This window comes from Microtus oregoni, unplaced genomic scaffold (assembly GCF_018167655.1).
Source record: "Microtus oregoni isolate MIOR12 unplaced genomic scaffold, Mior012 000015F_ref0000493, whole genome shotgun sequence".
In the NCBI taxonomy this organism is placed as follows: domain Eukaryota; kingdom Metazoa; phylum Chordata; class Mammalia; order Rodentia; family Cricetidae; genus Microtus; species Microtus oregoni.
This window is the reverse complement of record NW_024543074.1, coordinates 15,200,680-15,222,500: the sequence shown is the minus strand read 5'-3', so window position 1 is coordinate 15,222,500 and position 21,821 is coordinate 15,200,680. Positions and strand designations below refer to the sequence as shown.

General features: G+C 36.8%; 1 protein-coding gene across 2 annotated transcripts in view; it reads left to right on the top strand.

The window, feature by feature from the left end:
• Window positions 1-21,368, top strand: part of Taf15 (TATA-box binding protein associated factor 15) — a 35,611-nt gene extending 14,243 nt beyond the window's left edge. Inside the window, exons 6-16 of one of the 2 annotated variants that reach the window (XM_041665088.1) lie at window positions 1,557-1,747; window positions 3,409-3,430; window positions 12,163-12,197; window positions 12,787-12,819; window positions 14,186-14,295; window positions 16,053-16,182; window positions 17,526-17,618; window positions 18,872-18,953; window positions 19,041-19,129; window positions 19,255-19,756; window positions 21,043-21,368. In XM_041665088.1, the coding sequence (XP_041521022.1) occupies window positions 1,557-1,747; window positions 3,409-3,430; window positions 12,163-12,197; window positions 12,787-12,819; window positions 14,186-14,295; window positions 16,053-16,182; window positions 17,526-17,618; window positions 18,872-18,953; window positions 19,041-19,129; window positions 19,255-19,756; window positions 21,043-21,082 (1,327 nt within the window). In that variant the 3' untranslated portion in view covers window positions 21,083-21,368. Of the gene's footprint in view, window positions 1-1,556; window positions 1,748-3,408; window positions 3,530-12,162; window positions 12,198-12,786; window positions 12,820-14,185; window positions 14,296-16,052; window positions 16,183-17,525; window positions 17,619-18,871; window positions 18,954-19,040; window positions 19,130-19,254; window positions 19,757-21,042 lie in introns of both variants that reach the window. The other variant, XM_041665087.1, reaches the window with a different exon arrangement.
• The last annotated feature ends 453 nt before the right edge of the window (window positions 21,369-21,821 follow it).

The window sequence follows — 21,821 nt, the reverse complement described above, 5'->3', positions numbered from 1 at the left end:
TTGTATTATACATGCCTGCCTTTGTATTTCCATTTAATTACTTTGTAGTGGTGATAATAGAACCCAGGACTTTACCTGTGTTCCATAAGTACTTTTCCACTGAGCTCTGTGTTTAAATCCTACATTTTGTTTTTTGTGCCATTCGGATACATTAACTTTTATATATATATATGATGCATTTATTTTGATTTATGAGTATTATGTGTATCTGTGTGCCATGTGTGCTTAGTTCCCACAGAGGTCAGAGGCAGGGTATAGAGGCCAGAAGAGGGCATACATCTCTAAGAACTGGGTTTGCAGATTTTTGTGAGCCATCGTGTGGTTGTTGGGAATTGACATTGGGTTCTCTACAAAAGCAAGTGCCCTCAAACACTAGCCCTCCCTCCCCTTTTTTGTTTGGAATAGTGTTTCACTATGTAGCCATGGCTGGCATTAAACTATGTAGGCCTCTATAAAATGGAAATAACTATTAGTGTTACTACATAGTGGAGTTTTTATTGCGCTTTGTTTGGTGGACTAATTCCACATTCCCTAATGTTGTTGGTCCTCAGACACCACTATGAAACAACATTAGTAGTTATTTCTATTTTATAGAGGTGAAGAAGGTTAAAAGAACCAGAGCTTGAGGTCTCCAATCATTCCTGGCAGCAATGACAGTTCTACTTTAAATGAAATTTAAGTAGAACTCGGGAAAGAACTGTGAGGTCAAATTATTCATCTTAGAGTTACAAAAGTGCTCTGCAAAGTAGAAAGGACATATGTAGGAAATAATATCTGGAAGCCATGCTGTATTAGGAAAAAAACTTTTATTGCTAAGTATGATCATAGGATAAATGTTCTATAAAGGTTGTATGTTTGAAAGCATGAAATAAATGTAAAGCAAAGAGAAATGTTTGACTGTTTTTAAGTAAAGAGTTAGTGTTCAAACTATAGTTTTGTGATGCTTTGAGTTGGGAGTTGGAATAGGTTGTTGTAGTATTCTGCAGAATTAGGTGTGGCTGTTAAGAACTGAGACAATTCTTCGTTTTTCCCTCCTTTTTTGAGACCAGTGTCTATGTAACCAAGGTTGGCCTTAAGGTCATGATGCTCTTGTCTCCCCCATACCAAAAGGACAGGCATCATGTGTGGCTATTAAATACAAAAGAGATGATGTTGAAAGGAAGTAACATAGAACTGTTCAGTGTAACTAATAAGAGAGCTCATCACTTAATGGCCATGTTTGCTAAAGAATCATACATATCACTGTATTTTGGTAATATCTTACTTTTCTTTTAACTCAAGAAAGTAAAAACCGGTTATTTTATTAATAGTATTCAAAAGTGTTTGTTTTTCCCCAGTGTAGTGCAACAACCTTTCTTCTCCCCTTTTTAGTGATAGTGAAATTGTTTTTGGAGGGGTGTTTCATTGATTCTTAGATTGAAGAACCAAATAATTACTGTGAGAACATAGTATTAGACACCGCTGAAGTCTAGCTGTCTAAGCCTTTTATATTAGTGTTCTTTAACTTGCTGCAGTGAACAATTCTATATGGTCTTATGTTCTTGATTTCTGTTTAGCCAAGGTGGAAGAGCACCTTCGTATGGCCAGTCTGACTATGGTCAGCAAGATTCTTATGGTCAGCAGTCAGGCTATGATCAGCATCAAGGCTCATATGATGAGCAGTCAAATTATCAGCAACATGATTCCTATAATCAAAGCCAGCAGTCTTACCATTCACAAAGGGAAAACTACAGCCACCACACACAAGGTAAGATTATAATGGCCCCTTAAGTTTTTCTTTACTCCTTAACAGAATTGTTTATTGAGTTTGGATTTTACTTGTTGATTAAAAATTTGGGATGACTGGACATAGATTTCAAACTATTTTTTTTTTTTTTTTGTTAACTTTCTAGAGAACGTTAGAAGGTCGTGTGACGACTGAGGACATTTTCTTTGTTGTCTTAAAGTCTGAGCATTTGACAATGCGGTTGTCAGTTCTTTTTTTTTTTTTCTTTATTTTTGAGAAGGGTTTTTCTGTGACTGCCCTGGCTGTCGTGAAACTCACTCTGTAGACCAGGCTGGCCTCAAACTCACAGAGGCCTGCGTCTGCCTCCCAAGTACTGGGATTAAAGGCATGTGCCGCCACCACCTAGCATGTCAGTTTTTTTAAATTTATTTATTTTCTAATAATTTTAAAGACTTATTTATTTTTATGTATATGGTATTCTTTTTGTTTTTGGTTTTTGAGACAGGGTTTCTCTGTAGCTTTGGAGCCTATTCTGGAACTAGCTCTTGTAGACCAAGCTGGCCTCAGACTCACAGAGCCTGCCTCTGTCTCTGGAGTTCTGGAGTTAGAAAGGCGTATATGGTGTTCTATCTGCATGTACACCTGCATGCCAGAAGAGGGCATCAGATCCCAATATAGATGGCTGTGAGCCACCATGTGGTTGCTGGGAATTAAACTCAGGATCTCTGGAAGAGTTGCAATGCTCTTAACCATAGAGCCACCTCTCTAGCCCCTGCTGTTAGTTCTTTTGATGATGGAATACTTGATTTGGGATAGTTGTCCTATGCTAGCCTTCTCTAATCTCATGTAAGAAGGAATAGTCATTAATTTTCTCTTGTTCTATAACACTTTATATATCTTATGATGCTTAGGACTCAAACCATACCATGAAACTGTGATTTAAGGACAGAAGTCTTTCCACCCCCCACCCCCCAACTCCCAACCCCTCTCTCACTCCCATAATGTCTTCATTATCTAGATAGAACTTGGCTCCTAGTAAGTTGTCATTAAACATTTTGCCGGGGGTGGTGCTAGAAATTGAATTCCAGGACTTTTGTGTATGTCAGGTAGACACTTCATCACTGAGCTATATCTCCAGCCATATAATAAATAGAGTGAGTGACTAAAAGCAGATCGTCTGAATAACTGTCTTTTCAGTTTGAAAATGTTTGGTGGCTGTGATTATGCCTATTATGCTTGACTTGAATTTAATGTGTTTGAGGTGAAAAAAATAGAATTAGAGTTCTGTCTTTAAGTTACTAAAATTCTTGAATTCAAAGTTCCTAACTTAGTTTAAATCATTCTATTTGCTCTTGGATTTGGTAATAAAATGTAATCTGATATAGATATAATTCCCAAACACATTTCTAGATGTTGTGTGATGGATTGCATTTTGGTGTATTAGCGTCTTTCCTTAAAGGACATACTATGTGGCTTAAAGTGACAGTTAAAATTATATTCTTTGAAACACTTAATAAGAAATGACAATAGTTTCTTCATATAATGGCATATATCATTATTCCTATATGAAATTAGAATTAAGAACAAGAATTCAAAATCAACCTATTGTAAAGAGATGTTTGTTGCAACAATATAAAAAAATTGAAGTAACAGTATATTACTGTTATATTTTCCTTTTATAGATGACCGTCGTGATGTGAGTAGGTATGGAGAAGATAATAGAGGATATGGCGGGTCACAGGGAGGAGGTAGAGGGCGTGGGGGATATGACAAGGATGGAAGAGGTCCTATGACAGGACCAAGGTAAGTGTTTAGATACAGATACCTTCATTTTCTCTCTTTCTCTTTGTGGTTTCCTTATTTTTGTTCTGACATTCACTTAAGAGACTTTCAGAGATTATGTTGTAGAAAAAAGAATAAATTAAAACTTTATTTTGAAATCTTTATATGTTGTAAATCACTTCAGAAGAGGCTATGTTAATAGTATTTTATATGGTGTATGTTAATTTAAACACCATTAAAGCTCCCTTCTATGATTATGATTTGATTAAATTACTTGATTGGTTTTCTTACTGGAGCTAGACTCAAAACTCCTTTAAAAGATAACTCTGGAAATCAAAGTATTTAACAATGAAAAGGTAAGTTAATGTATATGGAAGACAAAGTTCCCTTGGGCTAGGAAAGTATTAGGCAGTAGCAGAGTAGAAAGATGGGATAGACATGTAAGAAATTTTTAATGCATGTCTCTCCTTAAACACAATTATTGAAATAATATGTCACATAACATTCTGTAATTTTAATGATTATAGCTGTGGTGTATAAAGCCTTAAATTTAGCTTTTCTTGTTGTTAATTTTAAATTATTAATGTTGGTTCATAACAATACAGGTTATAAAAGCTGATTTTACCATAATTTTAAAATATATTTGTAAAGTTAGTTTATTGGTCTTGAAAATGTAATGAAAAACCAATTGGTCTATGTCCTGAGATGAAATTTATAGATTGTAAATTTATGAAATACATTGGCTTTGAAATAATTTGTTAACTGGGAATTGAAATTGTCAGTGGTCTGATACTTAATATGTTAGTAGCAGTTCAGTTCTATCCTTAGGGACTGAATATCCCCTAAGGTGACATGAAAAACAACTTATATGTACTCATATTTCAAGTGAGCCACAAATTTGCTTTTATATTTTTTTAATATACTATATTCTTTGATATTGTGGATATTCCAAAGTCTCATAATTTTGAAAATTTTTGTAAGAGACATTAAAGACTTTTTAAAAAATTAATGGTAGGTTTTTTTGATTCATTGGTAGTCATTCACTTTACCAAGATAAATGATATTATATGTGCCTTCATTATCAAAAAGAGCAGTATGTCAACATCATTTATTATTTGTATATAAAAATTAGTATTGTAAAGTGAAATGGTACTTACTTTTTACCTAGTGGCCTCTTCCCAATCTAAAACTGAATCCCTGAGATAACAGTTGCTAGATACTTAATTTTTCAATGGAATTGTTGTAGATGACTGGCTATTTGAAATTTTGTAAATGTTATGTGTGTCATAAGTTTAATTTTCTATTATTAATAAGGAAGTTACAATCTAATAGATTACCTATTAAAACTCTGTCTTAATTGAACAGTGGAATCTCACCTTTCTAGGAGGAAGGGAATGGGCAGAGAGCCTATAACATTTTAGTTTGTTAGCGAGCACCCATCTTAGAACCACAGGGTTGAAAGGATGTTGAATGATTCTTTCCTGCTGAAGGTGAAGGACCTTAAACAGCCTAGGACCCCCCTTTTTTTTAAAGCAACATAACTTCCTTGACAATATATTTAAGTATAATTTGTAGCTCAGATAGTAATTCATGAGCTAAGTTTTTATTTTTAAATCTATATGTAGAAACTTAGTACAAAGAGCTTGTGTAGAAGCCTTCGTTTATGTTAGATCAAGACGATGCTGATTTTGTTAGAGTGGAGAGTTTTTAGTCTTAACTACTTTCTCTTCTCTTCCCTCAATAAATTAGTCGTCCACATAAAGCCTGTTTAGAAATCTCAGTGGCCATTACTCTTTGTATTGAGATGGCAAAGTTTGTTTTTTGGGATTTTTGGTTAAAAGCAAGATGCCAGATGTTTTAGGCTTTGCAGCTCTTCAGACTTGCTCTTAGAGCACCAAAGGAGGCATAAATTAATGTAAACAAACCAGGCTCTGTTCTAATAAAACTTTATTTATGAATACTGAAATTAGAATTCTGGGCAGGGCATGGTGGTACATGCCTTTAATCCCAGCACTTGGAGACAGGCAGATCTCTGAGTTCAAGGCCAACTTGATCCACGACAAAGTTCCAGAACTACTGTCTCTCAAAAAAAGAAAAAAAAAGGAAAGGTCATGTAATTTTTATGTGCTACAGAATCCTTGAGATCTACTCTCTCACTTATGCATTAGGGTGCAGCATTATGAATTTGACTATAAATGACTCCTTCGCTCTTTTTTTAAAGAACACTTAGTTTTGTACTTAAACACCAAAATACACAGGAATTTTAATTAGTCTTCAGCAACCTTATTTATTTTTCTAATTATCTTAGTCGGTTGAAATTTTTGTCTGGGCGGGTGTAGAAGGGTAGAGGGACGCAACAGTTTGAAGACTATCTGACATTAATTAGATTATTATCTTTAAAGAAGGGTCATAGTTTGAGGGTGAGATTTGGATATGCGATAAAGAATGAGATCTTCTTATTCTGTGATTGGTTGACTGGAGGAAGACTTCAAACCAAAAAAGAAGTCATTAATTTAATTTGGAGAGAGATACGTTCTTAGGGACTACAGGAGACAGTCTTTTCATTAAGAAGCAGTTGTTGCAAAAAGATTACTGAATTTCTTGTCCTTTGACCTTGACAACTTAGTGGGCTAGAAGCTAAGAAAAAAAATGTCTCCGGACTTTTTTTTTTCTTTCTTTTTTTTAAAGCATTGATTACTATCGTGCAGAATATCTTATTTCATTGTATGTGATCAAGTTAAATGTTTCAGGCTCTTATGGGTAAATTCCAAAATTGTTCTGAAATTTTGAATATTTTCTTCCTTTTGCAAGAGAATTTTAGTTAGCACCCCCCAAAAATGTATATGTGTAGCCAAGCATGGTGTCTTTAATCATAGCATGTAGCAGGCAAAGGTAGATGGATCTCTTGAGTTCCGGGACAGCTGGGACTACATAAAGAGACCCTGTCTCAAACAAAATATGTATATATCCTGAGTTAAAGGAATATATGGCTCAGTGGTAAAGCATGGTTAAAAATGTTGGATTCTAGCCTGCTGTGGTTGTACACACCTTTTATCTCAGGCAGAGATCTCTGTGAGCATAAGGCCAGCCTAGTGAGTTCCAGGACAGCCACACAGAGAAACCTTGTCTCAAAAAACAAATAAATAAAAGTTGGCTTCTATTCCCAGTATATATGGTCTAGCTGTAGTTTAGAACAGCATTTCCTCCATAGAAAACTATGTAGGTCATTAATTTGGACTATGTATGTAGTTTTAAATTTTCTAGTAGCTACATTGAAAAGAAAACAGAAAACCCAGATATAGTCTCTTGGGTTCAGTTTCTAGGACTGCAAAAGAAAAACTTATATAAATAAAATCAGTGAAATCAGTTTTAATGATATATTTTATTTAACCTAGTACATCTAAAATACTCCATGTATAGATAAGCTGTGATGCTAAAACTAGAAATTAATTTCGTTTTTGACATTTAGAGCTCATCACATTTTAGTCTATTTATGTTTTAAATACTCTTGCAGATACTAACTGTATATTGGATATTGCAGCTTGACAAAGAGAGCATTCTTGTCTTTTTGAAGTTAGCCTTTTGCCACACATGTATGACATGAAGGGAAGTCAGAATGATGCTCAAATTATTGATTGATCATTCACGTAAGATATTGTTGGTTTTTTTCCTTCCCACTCCCAAAATGTGTATTCTGGATTTATTAGTATGAAAACTCAAGCATGGTGCAAGGTTTTAAATTCTTTTGTTGCTTTTTAGCTATGCCCTTTTTTCCTAAGTGAGTTTTCTAATATGAAAGATTCCTGCAGCCCGGTTCATGCCTAGGCCCAGCTACTTGGGAAGTCAGAAGAATCAGAACTCGAGCTGTAGACTGTATAATTTAGCAGTTGTTCTGGGTTCATTTCCTAGTACTGAAAAAGTGGTGATGTGGTAGTATTTCTGCATCATCCTGTGACTTCCTAGGAATTTTAGAAACATGAGTTACTGGATTATTTTGTTTCTTTTTTTTTTTTAAATATTTATTTATTTATTTATTATGTATACAATATTCTGTTTGTGTGCATGTCTGTGGGCCAGAAGAGGGCACCAGACCTCTTTACAGATGGTTGTGAGCCACCATGTGGTTGCCGGGAATTGAACTCAGGACCTTTGGAAGAGCAGGCAATGCTCTTAACCACTGAGCCATCTCTCCAGCCCCCTTTGTTTCTTTTTTTTTTTAAGTTATAGATTGAGAGCTTAATGTGATGGCCTGTGTTTGTTATCAATCCCAGTACTTGGGAGCATTGCCATGAGTTTGAGGCCAGCTTGGACTCCCTTGTGCTAGGCTGACCATATATATATATATATATATCTGTCTTCAAACAAGAAAAATAAAACCACAAGCCCCTAAAACAAAAATTTAAGCCGGACTTGATGGCACACACTTTTAATCCTAGTACTCAGGAGGAAGAGGCGGATGGACCGCTGTGAGTTCCCGACCACCTGGTCTGCAAAGCAAGTTCTAGGACAGCAGGACTGTAACACAGAGAAAGCCTGTCTTGGGAATGGGGGGGGGGGGGGATCTCAAAAGTTTTCTTCAAAAAAAAATTTTTTGCCTGGTGGTGGTGGCGCACGCCTTTAATCCCAGCACTTGGGAGGCAGAGGTAGGTGAATCTCTGTGAGTTCGAGGCCAGCCTAGTCTACAAGAGCTAGTTCCAGGACAACCTCTAAAGCTACAGAGAAACCCTGTCTCGAAAAACCAAAAAAAAATTTTTTTAAACTTTGTTTTAATGTTTGAGTATTCTTCCTGCATGTATGTCTGTATACTGCATGCTTTGCCCATGAAGGCCAGAAGAGCGCATTGGATCCTCTAGGACTAGAGTTCTAGATGACTGTGAGCTATGTGGGTGCTGGGAATTGAATATGGATTTTCTGGAAAAGCAGCCAGTGCTCTCAACCACCAAGCTATTTTTCCAGTCCCCAGGTTTTCTTTTCTATTGAATCTTTCTTTTCTAAATGTATGAAACCTCCACAGTCTACCCTAGAGTCCTCTTTTCATTATGGTTTTGAATTTGAAAGACCCATCTCTTTAAGTTTCCTATGTAGGGTACTCTGCCAGTTAAGTTGAAGATGCATATGTCTCTTAAATACCTCTACTACTTTACCTTAAAATGATATTGGGGAATTCTTTATGTGCACATATTTGCTTATATTTCTGGGACTGAAAACAAATTTGTAGCATTTTGACTCAGCTGTTGAAATATTTGTCTTAAAGCTGGGCGGTGGTGGCGCACGCCTTTAATCCCAGCACTTGGGAGGCAGAGGCAGGCGGATCTCTGTGAGTTCGAGACCAGCCTGGTCTACAAGAGCTAGTTCCAGGACAGGCTCCAAAAAAGCACAGAGAAACCCTGTCTCGGAAAAAAAAAAAAAAAAAAAAGAAATATTTGTCTTAATTTGCTAATGAGACCTTACTATGGAAGAAAGAATTTTGTAACTTAACAGCAAGTTTGAAAGAAACATTTACCATAGGAATATATTCTTTAATATTAATGAATATGCATTGTAGTCTGTTTCACGAGTTAATGACAATAAATTTCCTAATAAAGGGAATGTAACAAAATTTACTTAATGAGAGAAAATGGTTGAATGTCATTTGGATGTACAGGTGAACATTAGATCAGTACTTCTCAGATTTAAATATGCATATGAATTACTTGGGGTTCTTAATGCAGATTATTGTTGTATGGAGACTGAGAGCCTGAGTTTTTCTGAGAAGCTTTTAAGCTATGTTTATGCTTGTGCTTACCCTTTGAATAGTAAGGATGTAGAACTGAGTTTTGTAAAGCAGGAAACTCAACCTTTATGTTTTTTTATATTTTCTTTTAGAGGATACATTTTTAAAATAATTTTGCATTTGTATCTGTAAATATTTGCCATATGGGGTGTCTGTAGACAGAAGAGGGTATTGATTTCTCTGAAGGTAGAGTTATAGGCATTTATATGCAACTGCTGAACATGGGTATAGGGAAACTGAACTTGGGTTTTCTGAAAGTGTAGCAGGTGATCTTAACCTCTGAGTCATCTCTGTTGTTTTTGTTGTTCAGCCAGGCCACAAAGTGGTGCACACCTTTAATCTCAGCACTTGGGAGTCAGAGACAGGCAGATCTCTGACTTTGAGGCCAGCCTGGTTTATAGTGTGAGTTCCAGGACAGTCAGGGCTATGTAGAGAGACCTTGTCTCAAACAACCACCACTACCAAAATTGTTCAAAGTTATATTGTTGGCCAGCATGGAAATGAGAGTTTACCTTATATAAAATTGCATATTTTTTTTTCACTGTGGGCTAGATCAGCAGTTTTGTTGACAACAAAGCAGTTAGGGCCGGGCTGTGGTTGCGCACACCTTTAATCCCAGCACTTGGAGGCAGAGGCTAGCTGATCTCTGTGAGTTCGAGGCCCGCCTGGTCTATAAGAGCTAGTTCCAGGACAGGAACCAAAAGCTACGGAGAAACCCTGTCTCGAAAAATCAACAAAAAAAAAACAAAGCAGTTAGAATATATCTTATGAACACAGCTTCTAGTTTCCTTATAAAAGATTTGTCTTCACTGGGCGGTGGTGGTGTACACTTTTAATCCCAGCACTGGAGAGGCAGAGGCAGGCAGATCTCTGTGTTTGAGGCTAGCCTGGTCCAAGAGCTAGTTCCAGGATAGGCTCCAAAGCTATGGAGAAACCTTGTCTCAAACAAAAAACAAAACAACAAAGTCTTGCGTTCATCTTACACACCCTAACTAACCCCCTAAAATGGGTGTGATGGCACACATCTGTAATCCCAGTGTTGGGAAGAGGAGGGGGCTTGAAGATTTTAGGGGCTGAGTAGCCAGCCAGTCTAGCTGATCCATAAGCTTCAGGTTGAGTGAAAAAAATCCTATCTCAAAATATAAAGTGGAGAACAGTAGGAAACTACTTATAGACATCTGGCCTCCACATGCAGGCACTGCTGTCTATACATACCCATACATTCGGTGGGTATCCACCCAAATTCATATACAAGAAAATAGACACCCAAACAATTTTTAAGAATTGTGGACTTGATATCTTCAGTAATTCTTCATGTCTGCTATTGGGATTTTGAAGTTCATCTTTGAGGGAAGGGGCTTGGAGTATAGCTTAATGGTGGTAGACCACCTACTTAAGCAAGCATGAGGCTCTGTGTTCAGTCCCCGGTACTGCAAAAGAAGGGGAATTTTTTTCAACAATTTAACTTCAGCTTTATTGGGCTCTCACGGAAAATACACTTGAGGAAACAAAAGGATGAATTCAAGGTCATCTTTATCTACATAGAAAATTTAGGACCATCATTAAGAGCCTGTCTCAAAGTGAAAACAACCAGCTCCTCTTTTTTACAGAGGTAGCAGTGATATACCTGTCATTTAAAGTATAGGGAAGACTTAGGTACTGTGCTGACATAGTAATTTTAAAAACAAAGTTGTGTCTGTGAAGGACTTCAGTTTAATACTGTCTCCATAGCTTTGAACTAGCCTTATTCTCCTGCCAGAAGGATTTCCTGGGATTTACACAATTTAAAAGCAAGTTAAAACACATGTGTCTGTACCTAAGTTAGATTACTAGGCAAAGTATCTTTATGTCAGGCTAATAAAATATAAGAGAAAGCTTTCTTGTTTAGTCATTGGGTGATTCAGAAAAGCCATCTAGAGTTGGGCAATCACTGGAGTAGAAGTTTGTAAGCAGATAGCTTCTAGCATCATAAGATGAGCAGCAAATCAAATATCTGAAATTTTTGTGTTATTTATTAGCACCTATGTTTTAGAAAGATTATTTCAATCAAGTTTTTTTGTTTTAATTTCTTGATTAGTATGAGCTGCTTAGATTTGTTACATAAAGCTGTGTGTATGAGGACCATTGACTTAACTGACACTGTGAATTTGCCAAATAAAGTCATTCTTTGGGCACCTGCAGTGTTGGAGTATTTGCATTCTTTAACATATTCTGTTGCTTTGATGCTTGGAGCACTTGGCAGCTTGAACCGCTGCTGTGATATGAAAAGATCTTATATTAATATTGTGGAGATCAGTTTTGAGTTTAGCTGTTTTTTTAGTCCTCATTTTATTAATTTTCTTAAAAGTTTCACATATTTTTCAGGTTCATTTTTGTTTAAATTTATCACTTTAAAGAAGTTCATCTTATAAAACCCATACTTTTATTATCACAGCAGAATCTATTCTCAGGATTTTACATTTCCTGTTCTGCTGTCAAAGTCTAATTTTGCTTTTTATTCCTCTGGTCTTTTAACTTTTTCCCATATTTCAGACATACCCCTTGGGAAAGAATACTTGCTCTAATTTCACATACTTCATGCTGTGCCTTCAGCTTTTTAAGTTAATGGTTTGAGTAGTAACCTTTTGGCTTGGGGTTGGGAAGTTTTTTTGTTTTTAACATAAAAAGTACAATAAATGTGAAAAGGCAACTTGTAGAAATAAATCCTTGAGAAAACACTTAGATTGAGTCATTGAACTCTGAAATGGAACTTACTGGAAAGTTAGTGGTGCTACAATTTTCCTAGGCACTCTACTTGTGACAGTTAAGTGTAGATTGAGCCCAGGGCTCAGCACATTAGAGACTTAAGGAAGAAATCATTTCTTCAATTTTTCCTCTGCAGTGGTGGTGACCGCGGTGGCTTCAAAAATTTTGGTGGTAAGTGCTGAGTATCCCAAAATGTTTCAGTGGAAATGCTATATAAATCTAAAAGCCACCAATATCCCGCAGATGCAGTCTAAGCCCTTTCTTACAATGTTGAGGCTGGTGTGTTGTGTGATTACAAAATACGCTGTATACATTTATATCAAAGTAAATACTAAAAGCCAAAACTGATCTCAAATAGTCCAATGGGTTTTCTACACAGTGAATTTGCATGAGTCTGACCAATGAATGAGTATTTCACTGAGTTGTGACAATAGGGTTTTTTTTTTTTCCTTTTATAAAGGTAGCTGAAATGGTGTTTTTAAATTATTAGGGTTTTCAATCAGCATTGGCAATCAATCAATGTTTGACAAAAGTGATGCTAGAATAATGACAAAAGTGGTGGGTGCCGTCTTGGACAAGTTTAAAGAAATGTTGACATTCATCTTTGATTTCTTATACTTTTAATAATAAAAATTTATGTAGTTATTTTATAAATCTGTGATTGTTGACTTTCAAGGATTTGGAAATTTTACATGCTTGGTGTTACTGTCTTCCTCTTAATTCCAAATGAGTTGCCTTATAGCCTTTTCTTCTCTCTTAGGTCACAGGGATTATGGATCCAGACCAGATGCTGGTAAGAGTCTTGATACTTTTGTTTTACAGTTACAAAATATCAGTTTTCTACCTCTTAAAGAGGAATATGTGTTGTAGGAGTAAATACTAAAGGAAAGTTTAATTTAATTTAATTTAATGGTGCTGGCAGATCTGGGCAGTTTGTTTTTTTTTTTTAATACCAAAATTAAAAATTCAAGGGTCTGATTAGAAAACGTGCTAGATAAATCGCTGTTTGTGCTTTCTTGTATTACGCTTTTTCTTATTTGAAGAAACATTCAAATTTTGCTATCTTAGCAACATAGAGGTTAAAAAAAAGATATGTGTTTAAAAAAACTCTCAGCCAGGCAGTGTTGGTGCATGCTTTTAATACCAGCTTTCAGGGGAAGAGGCAGGCCGGTCTTTTGAACCTGAAACGAGCCTGGTCTACAGAGCAAGTTCCAGAATAACCAGGGCTACACAGAGAAACCCTGTCTTGAAAAACAAACAAACAAACAAATAAATAAATAATAATAATAGTAAAATAAAGCTCTTACATTAGATTGGTAGTTTTAGTAGATGTAAGAAATTAAAGTTCATGCATATGAGAATTGTCTCTCTCTGGGTGGAAGGCACTAATTTTATGTGGCTTTTCAATTTTAGCTGAATTCAAGACTGTAGATTTGCTTTTGGACCCTTTTTAAAGTTATGGTTTAGAGGTTAAAATCTATTTCAATAAAAAATATTTAATATATATTGAAATCAGAACTTTTGTTTTTATTAAGATGCCAAAGTATTCTATATGGATGGCAATTTCTGAATTATCCCTTGATGGACTGAATTTTTATACAACTTTCTTACTTTGTTGTACTAATCCAAAAGTATGCGTGTAAGGTAAGGTGTGTGTACCAGGTGCTCTTACCTTCTGATATATACAAGGCTTTTTGCAGTGAATGGGAACCCAGCATTCTGCTTGGCTGGCTGGCTTGAGAGTCAAGTATCCAATTTGGGGGAATTTTGTACTAGAAATCCTTTTTTAAAAAACATTGGATAGTCAGTTGTATGACTATATACAATTGAAAGTTCTTCAGAGAAAGGTATGCTAGTTAACTTTCTTCATCTCTTCATGAGCTTTAGTCCTGGATCTGAAGAGTGATACTTTTAACCTCTCCCTTAATTGGTTTATGTATTTCAGAGTGTAACCTGCATTTTACCTAAAGTTTTACTGTAATTTAAGGTCTTCCATGAAACTGAATACTTTGCATGTTTATATAAGATTTTATATTGGTTCTTCTATTTGGGGCTTAGAAGCAGTCCAATACTAGTCAATAAATGGTTTTGATTACGAAGCAGGAGTAGTAAAACCAAGTAATATGTACATGAAATTGATCGTAATTTTTTCCCCTTAGATTCAGAGTCTGATAATTCAGATAACAACACAATCTTTGTGCAAGGACTTGGGGAGGGTGTCTCTACAGATCAAGTGGGAGAGTTCTTTAAGCAAATAGGAATTATCAAGGTAAGTAAAAAGTGTCACATTGAAGATTTCATAATTGTTAATATTGTAATTAAGATGCATGCATTACATTGTGAGTCTGTATAATACTGTAGTAAGCATTACTAAATCCTGTAATGCATGTGCTCTCCCATGTCGATAGGCCTGTGTGTCTTCTTTAGGTTTCTATTGCTGCGATAGACTATTCTGACCAAAAGAATCTTGGAGAGGAAAGGGCTTATTTTATTTGGCTTATCACAATCCATTTTTGAGGGAAGTCAGGCAAGGAGCTGTAATGGAAACCAAGGAGGAACACTATTTACTTGCTTGCTCCCATGGTTTGTTTGTTCATCCTGCTTTCTTACAGCACCTGCTCAGAGGTGGCAACACCTCCAGTGGGCTGACCCTCCCACATCAACCAATCTGTTGGAAACATTTTCTCAATTGCAGTTCCTAGTCCCAGATGACTTTAGAGTCAAGTTTACCCACCTCAAAAACAAAACAAAAAACCTAAGGAGCACACTAAGTACATTTTATTTTATTTCTTGTTCATTTTTATCTTTCTGCCTGTGCTTAAGCTTCATTCCTGGATTCTGAAATGCCAATATATGCTTTAGAGCAGGACTAAGTAGGTATTACTTGTTTGATGATTTTCCATTTATTATTCCTTGTTTTGGTTGTTAGTGAAATTACTCATTTTTTCCCTTGTTGAGTAATTGCTGGGGCTTTTTTGTTTGCTTGGTTTTTTTTTTTGATTTATACATGAAACACACTCACACAAGTTCAGAGCTTTTCTTCGTTGTTTTGAGATAGGGCCTGGACTAGCCTCAAACTCACAATCTGTCTGCCTCAGCCTCTTGAGTACTGGGGTTAGAGGGGCAAAATACCATAGCTGGCCACACATTTTTAATAAAGTAGAATTCTATCTCTACCCTTATCTCAGCCAAAGCCCACTGTATTCCTTAATAATAATGTATTGATTTTTATTAAAAGATTTTTTTCCTGGCCTTTAAATATTTTGCAAAACATTTTTTATGAAACATCTGCATTGGGTTTTTTGTTTTGTTTTGTTTTTTGTTTTTTGCCTTTGGGGTAGTTGGTTCTTTTATTTTTTGTTGTTGGGTGTTTGGTTTTTTTTTTGTTTTGTTTTTTTTTGTTTTTGTTTTTTTTTGTTTTTTGCTGGTGCGGATCCTCACATTTGCTAAGCCCTTGCAAGAATTTTTTTTTTTTTTAAGTTCTGGCTATTGTGGAACTCATTGGGTAGACAAACCAAGCTGGCCTCAAAACTCTTAAGATCTCTTAAGATACTAGGATTGAAGGCTTTGTGCCACCATGTCTGGCTCCTTACAAGATTTTTATAGTTTGTTTTTCACTTACTCTTGCCTGGGAAGTTTTCATTAACCACACCTACAGATAACTTTTATTTTTATAGTAAGCATACAGTATTTTATAGTGTGAATATGTGGATTCCTTTTTAAAAAATCTTTACCTGGGGCTGGAGAGATGGCTTGGCTGTGAAGAGCATGAACTATTCTTCCAGAGGCTCTGAGTTTAGTTTTCAACACCCTTTGTTGGGCTGCTTACCCACTACAGTAGTTTTCAGCTACAGGGAATCTGACGGTTCTGGTTTCTGAAGGGACTTGAACCCTGTGCACACCATATACATACATATATACAAATAATTAAAAATAATCTTCGAAAAAAATTTTTACCTGAATGATACATGATCACTTACTTATTCCTGAAATACAACACCAATTTGGTCAATTTTTTTTCCTTAGACTAACAAAAAGACTGGAAAACCAATGATAAATCTTTACACAGACAAAGACACGGGAAAGCCAAAAGGGGAAGCAACAGTGTCATTTGATGACCCTCCATCTGCTAAGGCGGCCATTGACTGGTTTGATGGTATGCTTCATTCCTGTATTTAAAATTATGTATGTGTTTTGGTGTTTTGCCTGCATGAATGTATGTGCATACAGACCCTTTGGAGGCCAAAAAAGTATATCACTTCCCCTGGAAATGGAGGTATAGATGGCTGTGGGTGCTGGGAATTGAACTAGGGCTCAGTTCTTGTAACTGCTGAATATTTCTCTAGTTCCATTCATATACTTCAGAAGTTTTTCTTTCTAATCTGAAAGTCAAAACATGCTCTTTGAGATATTGGTTATTTTCCTGTTTAATAGCAATCAAGAATACAAACTAGTGCTTTTATGTGTGTGTAGAATGAGATTAACTGTGTCATTGCTTGTTAGAGTGTTTTTTAATCTTGCCTTCCAAAATAGTGCCACAAGCTGAGAACTAAATATTTAAACATGATCCTGTTGTGGACAATTTTACATTCACATCTGAACCCCAACCTTCCTTCCCTCCCCCAGTTTGTTTATTCTAAATTATAAGCACACTAGGAAGCCCATATTCAAGAATATGTGTGGGTGGGCAGTGTTGGTGCACGCCTTTAATAACAACACTTGGGAGGCAGAGGCAGGTGGGTCTCTGTGAGTTCAAGACCAGTCTGGTCTACAAGAGCTAGTTCCAGGATAGACTCCAAAGCTACAGAGAAACACTGTCTCAAAAAATAAAAAACAAAAAAACCAAATCAAGCATATGTGTGGATATATATAGTTAACCACATGTGTATACACATGCACATATGCCAATTCCCTTTAGGAAGTAAATGGTGGGGAAAAAAGAAATGGTGACACAATTGACAGTTCTGCAAATTAGATCTTTATATAAAATATAAAGTCAGAATTAGGAATATAGGTCAGTGGTATGTAGAGTGTATTAGGCCTTGAGTTCAGTTCTCAACACTGGAAAACTTTTGCCTTCATTTACCTTCATTTACTCTTAAAAATATTAGGTGATTTTCTCTGTCTTTAAGCTTAGTAAAAAATAACTGTCTCCCCATAGAAGGTCTGTTCTGTTGAGTAGATTATGGGTTATATTTTAGCGCTATTGAAACACAGAGCACTAGTATGTTTGAGTTTCTGCAGGGATGTGTTTATTATTTTTCTGAAACTAAAATAGCCAAGACAGTCTTACTGTTTTGTCAGGAGGTAATGTGACATTGTATGTAGCATTTGTTTAAATGCTCTCCTCTTCACTTCCCTCCTTTTCTTCTTGGTCTTACTGTCAATCTGAAGCTGGAATCTCAAAATCTCAGTTATCTTCTTGTCTCAGCCTCCAGAGTGTTGAGATTATAGGTATGTACCACCTTGTTCAGCCTTAGAACTGTTTTTTCTTCTTAGGAAAAGAATTCCATGGAAACATCATAAAAGTGTCGTTTGCCACCAGAAGGCCTGAATTCATGAGAGGTGGTGGAAGTGGAGGTGGACGACGAGGTAGGATATTTACATTGTTTCCCAGCACTATTTAAATAAATAAGAAGGTTCAAGAGCTACACATAGCAGTTTGAATTTGTGTCTGTTCTGTCCTTGCTTGCATAGAATTGCTTGCTAGCCTTTTTTATCTTAAAAAATTTTGTGTGTTTTATGTACCTAAGTGTTTTATCTGCATGTACACCTGCATGTCAGAAGAGGGCATCAGATCCCATTAATGATGGTTATAAACTACCATGTGGTTGTTGGGAATTGAACTCAGGGTCTCTGGAAAAGCAGCCAGTGCTCTTAACTTCTGAGCCATCTCTCCAGCCCCATAAATTTTATTACTACTTTTTTTTATATTTTGGTTTTTCAAGACAGGGTTTCTTTGTATAGCCTGGGTATCCTGGAACTTCCTCTGTAGACCAGGTTGGCTTCAAACTCAGAGATCACCTGCCTCTGCTCCCTGCTAGTATTAAAGGTGTGTATCACCACTACACCACACAAACACACACACACACACACAGAGAGACACGTACAGCTTTTGGCTTTTGCATGAGTGGTTTGCTTGTATGTACTGGAGTTACAGATGGTTGTGAGCCACCATATTGGGTACTGCAAAAGCTCGTGCTTTTAACCACTGAGGCATCAGTCTCCTGCCTTTCATCCTAAAATGAGGATGTTCCAGTAGTTAAGAAAGTGGTAGGAAAGGTTGTAGAAATGCCTTTGCAGTGTTCTGCAGCAGTGGTAAAGGAGCTTTGGAATAACTGTTCAAATGAAACCTACTTCGGTAGTTCGTCTGACTTTTTAAAAGCATTTATTTCTGTTGGTACATGCATGCTTTGGTGCACAAACTCATTTTTTTAGGCTTAGAACAAGTAATTTGCCTCCTGAGTCTCACTGCCAGAGCTGACCCAAAGTTTAAGTTTCCCAGTGCAGCTTCTTGATTTTTTTTTTTTTTAAATGGGTCTGTTTTCTCAACTTTGGAATTTACTACTTAAATTTAATTTTTATGACTGGAATTTTTAAACTATATCAACTATTAAGAAAAACAGACTTTGAAGGGTTTTTCCTATAGTATTTATATTGCAATGTCTTCCAGGTCTGTTGTTAACATTTGTTGTATTTTTAAGTGAAACCTCTTAAGTCTTGCTGTAATGGAAATTAATTTTGAAGTTATCTGTCCAGGTATTAATGGGCACTTATTTCTTTCATCTGGTGTTATGCCTGTATATTGTTAATGTCTGCTGCTGAATTTTCGCTTCTATCCCCAGGCCGTGGAGGATATAGAGGCCGTGGAGGTTTTCAGGGTCGAGGTGGAGACCCCAAGAGTGGGGACTGGGTTTGCCCTAATCCGTAAGTATGTCATTTACTTTGGTGGGTGTAGAGATAGAGTTGGAGGGTTTATTGGAGACTTAGGAACATTTTATTTCCCTCCTTCAGGTCATGTGGAAATATGAACTTTGCTCGAAGGAATTCCTGCAATCAGTGCAATGAGCCTAGACCAGAGGACTCTCGTCAGTCAGGGGGAGGTAGGCCAACTCTTTCTTTAGTTAGCCATTTAACAGCATGTATAAGTTGTTTGTCTTCTAACTAGCATTGGGGAGGCTTTATATTATTAATACTGGCCTTATTGGTTTATAATTTTACCTTGCAGATTTCCGGGGGAGAGGCTACGGTGGAGAAAGGGGCTACAGAGGTCGTGGGGGCAGAGGTGGAGACCGAGGTGGCTACGGTGGAGACAGAAGTGGGGGTGGTTATAGTGGAGATAGAAGTGGGGGTGGTTATAGTGGAGATAGAAGTGGGGGTGGTTATGGTGGAGACAGAAGTGGGGGTGGTTATGGTGGAGACAGAAGTGGGGGTGGCTATGGTGGGGACAGAGGAGGTGGCTATGGAGGGGACAGAGGAGGTGGCTATGGAGGAGACCGGGGTGGTTATGGTGGAGACCGAGGGGGTGGCTATGGAGGAGATCGAGGAGGCTACGGGGGTGATCGAGGAGGCTACGGGGGTGATCGAGGAGGCTACGGGGGTGATCGAGGCGGCTATGGAGGAGATCGAGGAGGATATGGAGGAGACCGAAGCCGGGGAGGCTATGGAGGAGACCGAGGTGGGGGTTATGGAGGAGATCGAGGCGGCTATGGCGGCAAAATGGGAGGAAGGTGAGTATTTAGGTATACTTGCGAACTCTTTTGTCCCACTGCTTCTAGGTTTTAGGGTTCAAGCCATTTTTTGTTTTCTTTAATTCCAATTGATATCTTTCAGAAAAATGTTTAGTTCTGTGTTTAATAAGTTCAAATTTTGGTTTTATTTTACAAATTAATAAATCTTTGTTGTTTTTCTCATGGCTAAAGAAAGCTGGGGTGAAAAGATAACTTGATAATATTTAAATTGAGAGTATCTTGGAGGATTTTCAAACCCTGCACTTGTTCCTTACTCAAGTTCCTCTATTTGCTTGAGGTAGTATAAGGTAGTGAGAATTAGCATAGTATTTATATGTAGTAGTGTCAAACTGCTGTGCCTCTGCTCCACATCTTAATGTGACTGTAGGCAAGTTCTAAAACCCTTTAGAGCATCAATAGCCTCATCTCTACAGTGGATCAAATAATACCTACTTTGTAGAGTTATATGAGATTGTAACATTTGCTTGCCCATAGAAAGCATTGTATAATTGCTAAGTATTACTTATAGCTTAAATTATCACAGACTTTGGTGTGTCCAATACTGTAGTGTCTTTATACAACTTTAGTCCTTCTGTCAGTCTCCTAACAGAGTCAGATATTTAGTAACTTTTCTGAGATTACATACATAGTAAGTGACAGATACAGAACTCATACATGAAATGTAAATTTAAAAGGTTTGCTTATTTACTCTGCCAAAGTTCTGTGCCATAGTAGATACTTGGATTATTGGCTTAGTAGACAATTGAAAGTATTTACAGTGGTTTTGTAGTCCTTGGTGTAGGTGGAAAATTACTAGAGTTGATCTATAACAAGGCCTCTTTAAGAAACTTTGTAAGTCTTAAAAGTGATGAATTATATTTATTAAGAAAACTTTTTTGAGCTAGGTGGTCACAGCACATGCCTTTAATCCCAGCACTCAGGAGGCAGAGACAGGTGGATCTCTGAATTTGAGTCCAGCCTGGTCAGCAGAACGAGTTTCAGGACAGGTTCCAAAGCTACACAGAGAAAATCTGTGTTTCTCTCACCCCCCCCCCCCCCCAAAAAAAAAGAGGCCAGCCTGATCTCATAGTTCCAGGACAGCCAGGCTATTTAGAGACCTTGCCTCAAAAAAGAATACTTTCTTGGGTTACAGAAATAAAGAGCATTGCCAACTTTTATAGAAATTATCTAGCTGGTATAGGCCACCAGTACTCTGAAGAAATAACTGATGTTCCATTGGTTTAAAACCCTAAAATTTAGTTTGTTTCTTTATTTTTCATCCCTAGAAACGACTACAGAAATGATCAGCGCAACCGACCGTACTGATGACTGTTTTGAGTATTCCTTTGTCTCTGACATGATCCCTAGTGGAACTGTCAGAGTTTGCCTGCTGCTTTCCTCATGGCCTCTTGGGTAGTGAAATTGACATTTGGGTTTTTATTTGGGTGGGAGGGCTGGGGACAGTTTTCCTTTTAGAAATGTCCATTGAAATTTTCCTTTTTAGTTTTCCACCTTCTCTTTCCCAACCCTTAAAGTAAAGTGCGTTGTAAAATATTGCCAAAATGGAAAGTGTTTTGTAATAATGCAATAAAAGCTGCTTGTTTTTTGTGGACATCGAGTGCATTATTTATCACACTTAGGACTCAGTCACAGCAAAGTTACCCTACCGAATTAGAAAATTACTACTACCTAAGTAAATGGAAGTATAATTTGTTATTTCCAACTATTAGTTATTGTTTAGAATAGTGGTTCTCTAGGATGACTGAGAGTCAGAATTACCTGAGTTTAAGATTCCAGTCTTTAAACTTAACAAGTACTGAATAGAATATTTGATCTTCCAAAACATCTTTTTCTTAGTCTTCCTAACCTAATGTCTTTACCAGCCCAACCCAGGTCAGATCAGATTAAAACTTAGAATTTCTTGATTTCTAACTTACATCCAGTATGTATACAGGCCATTTTCATTCTACCTTCAGAATATACCTAAAATCATCTATACTCTTGACAGTTCTGATAACAAGCTACATTTGTCTCTTTCTGACAGTTGCAATAGTGTGTTCACAAA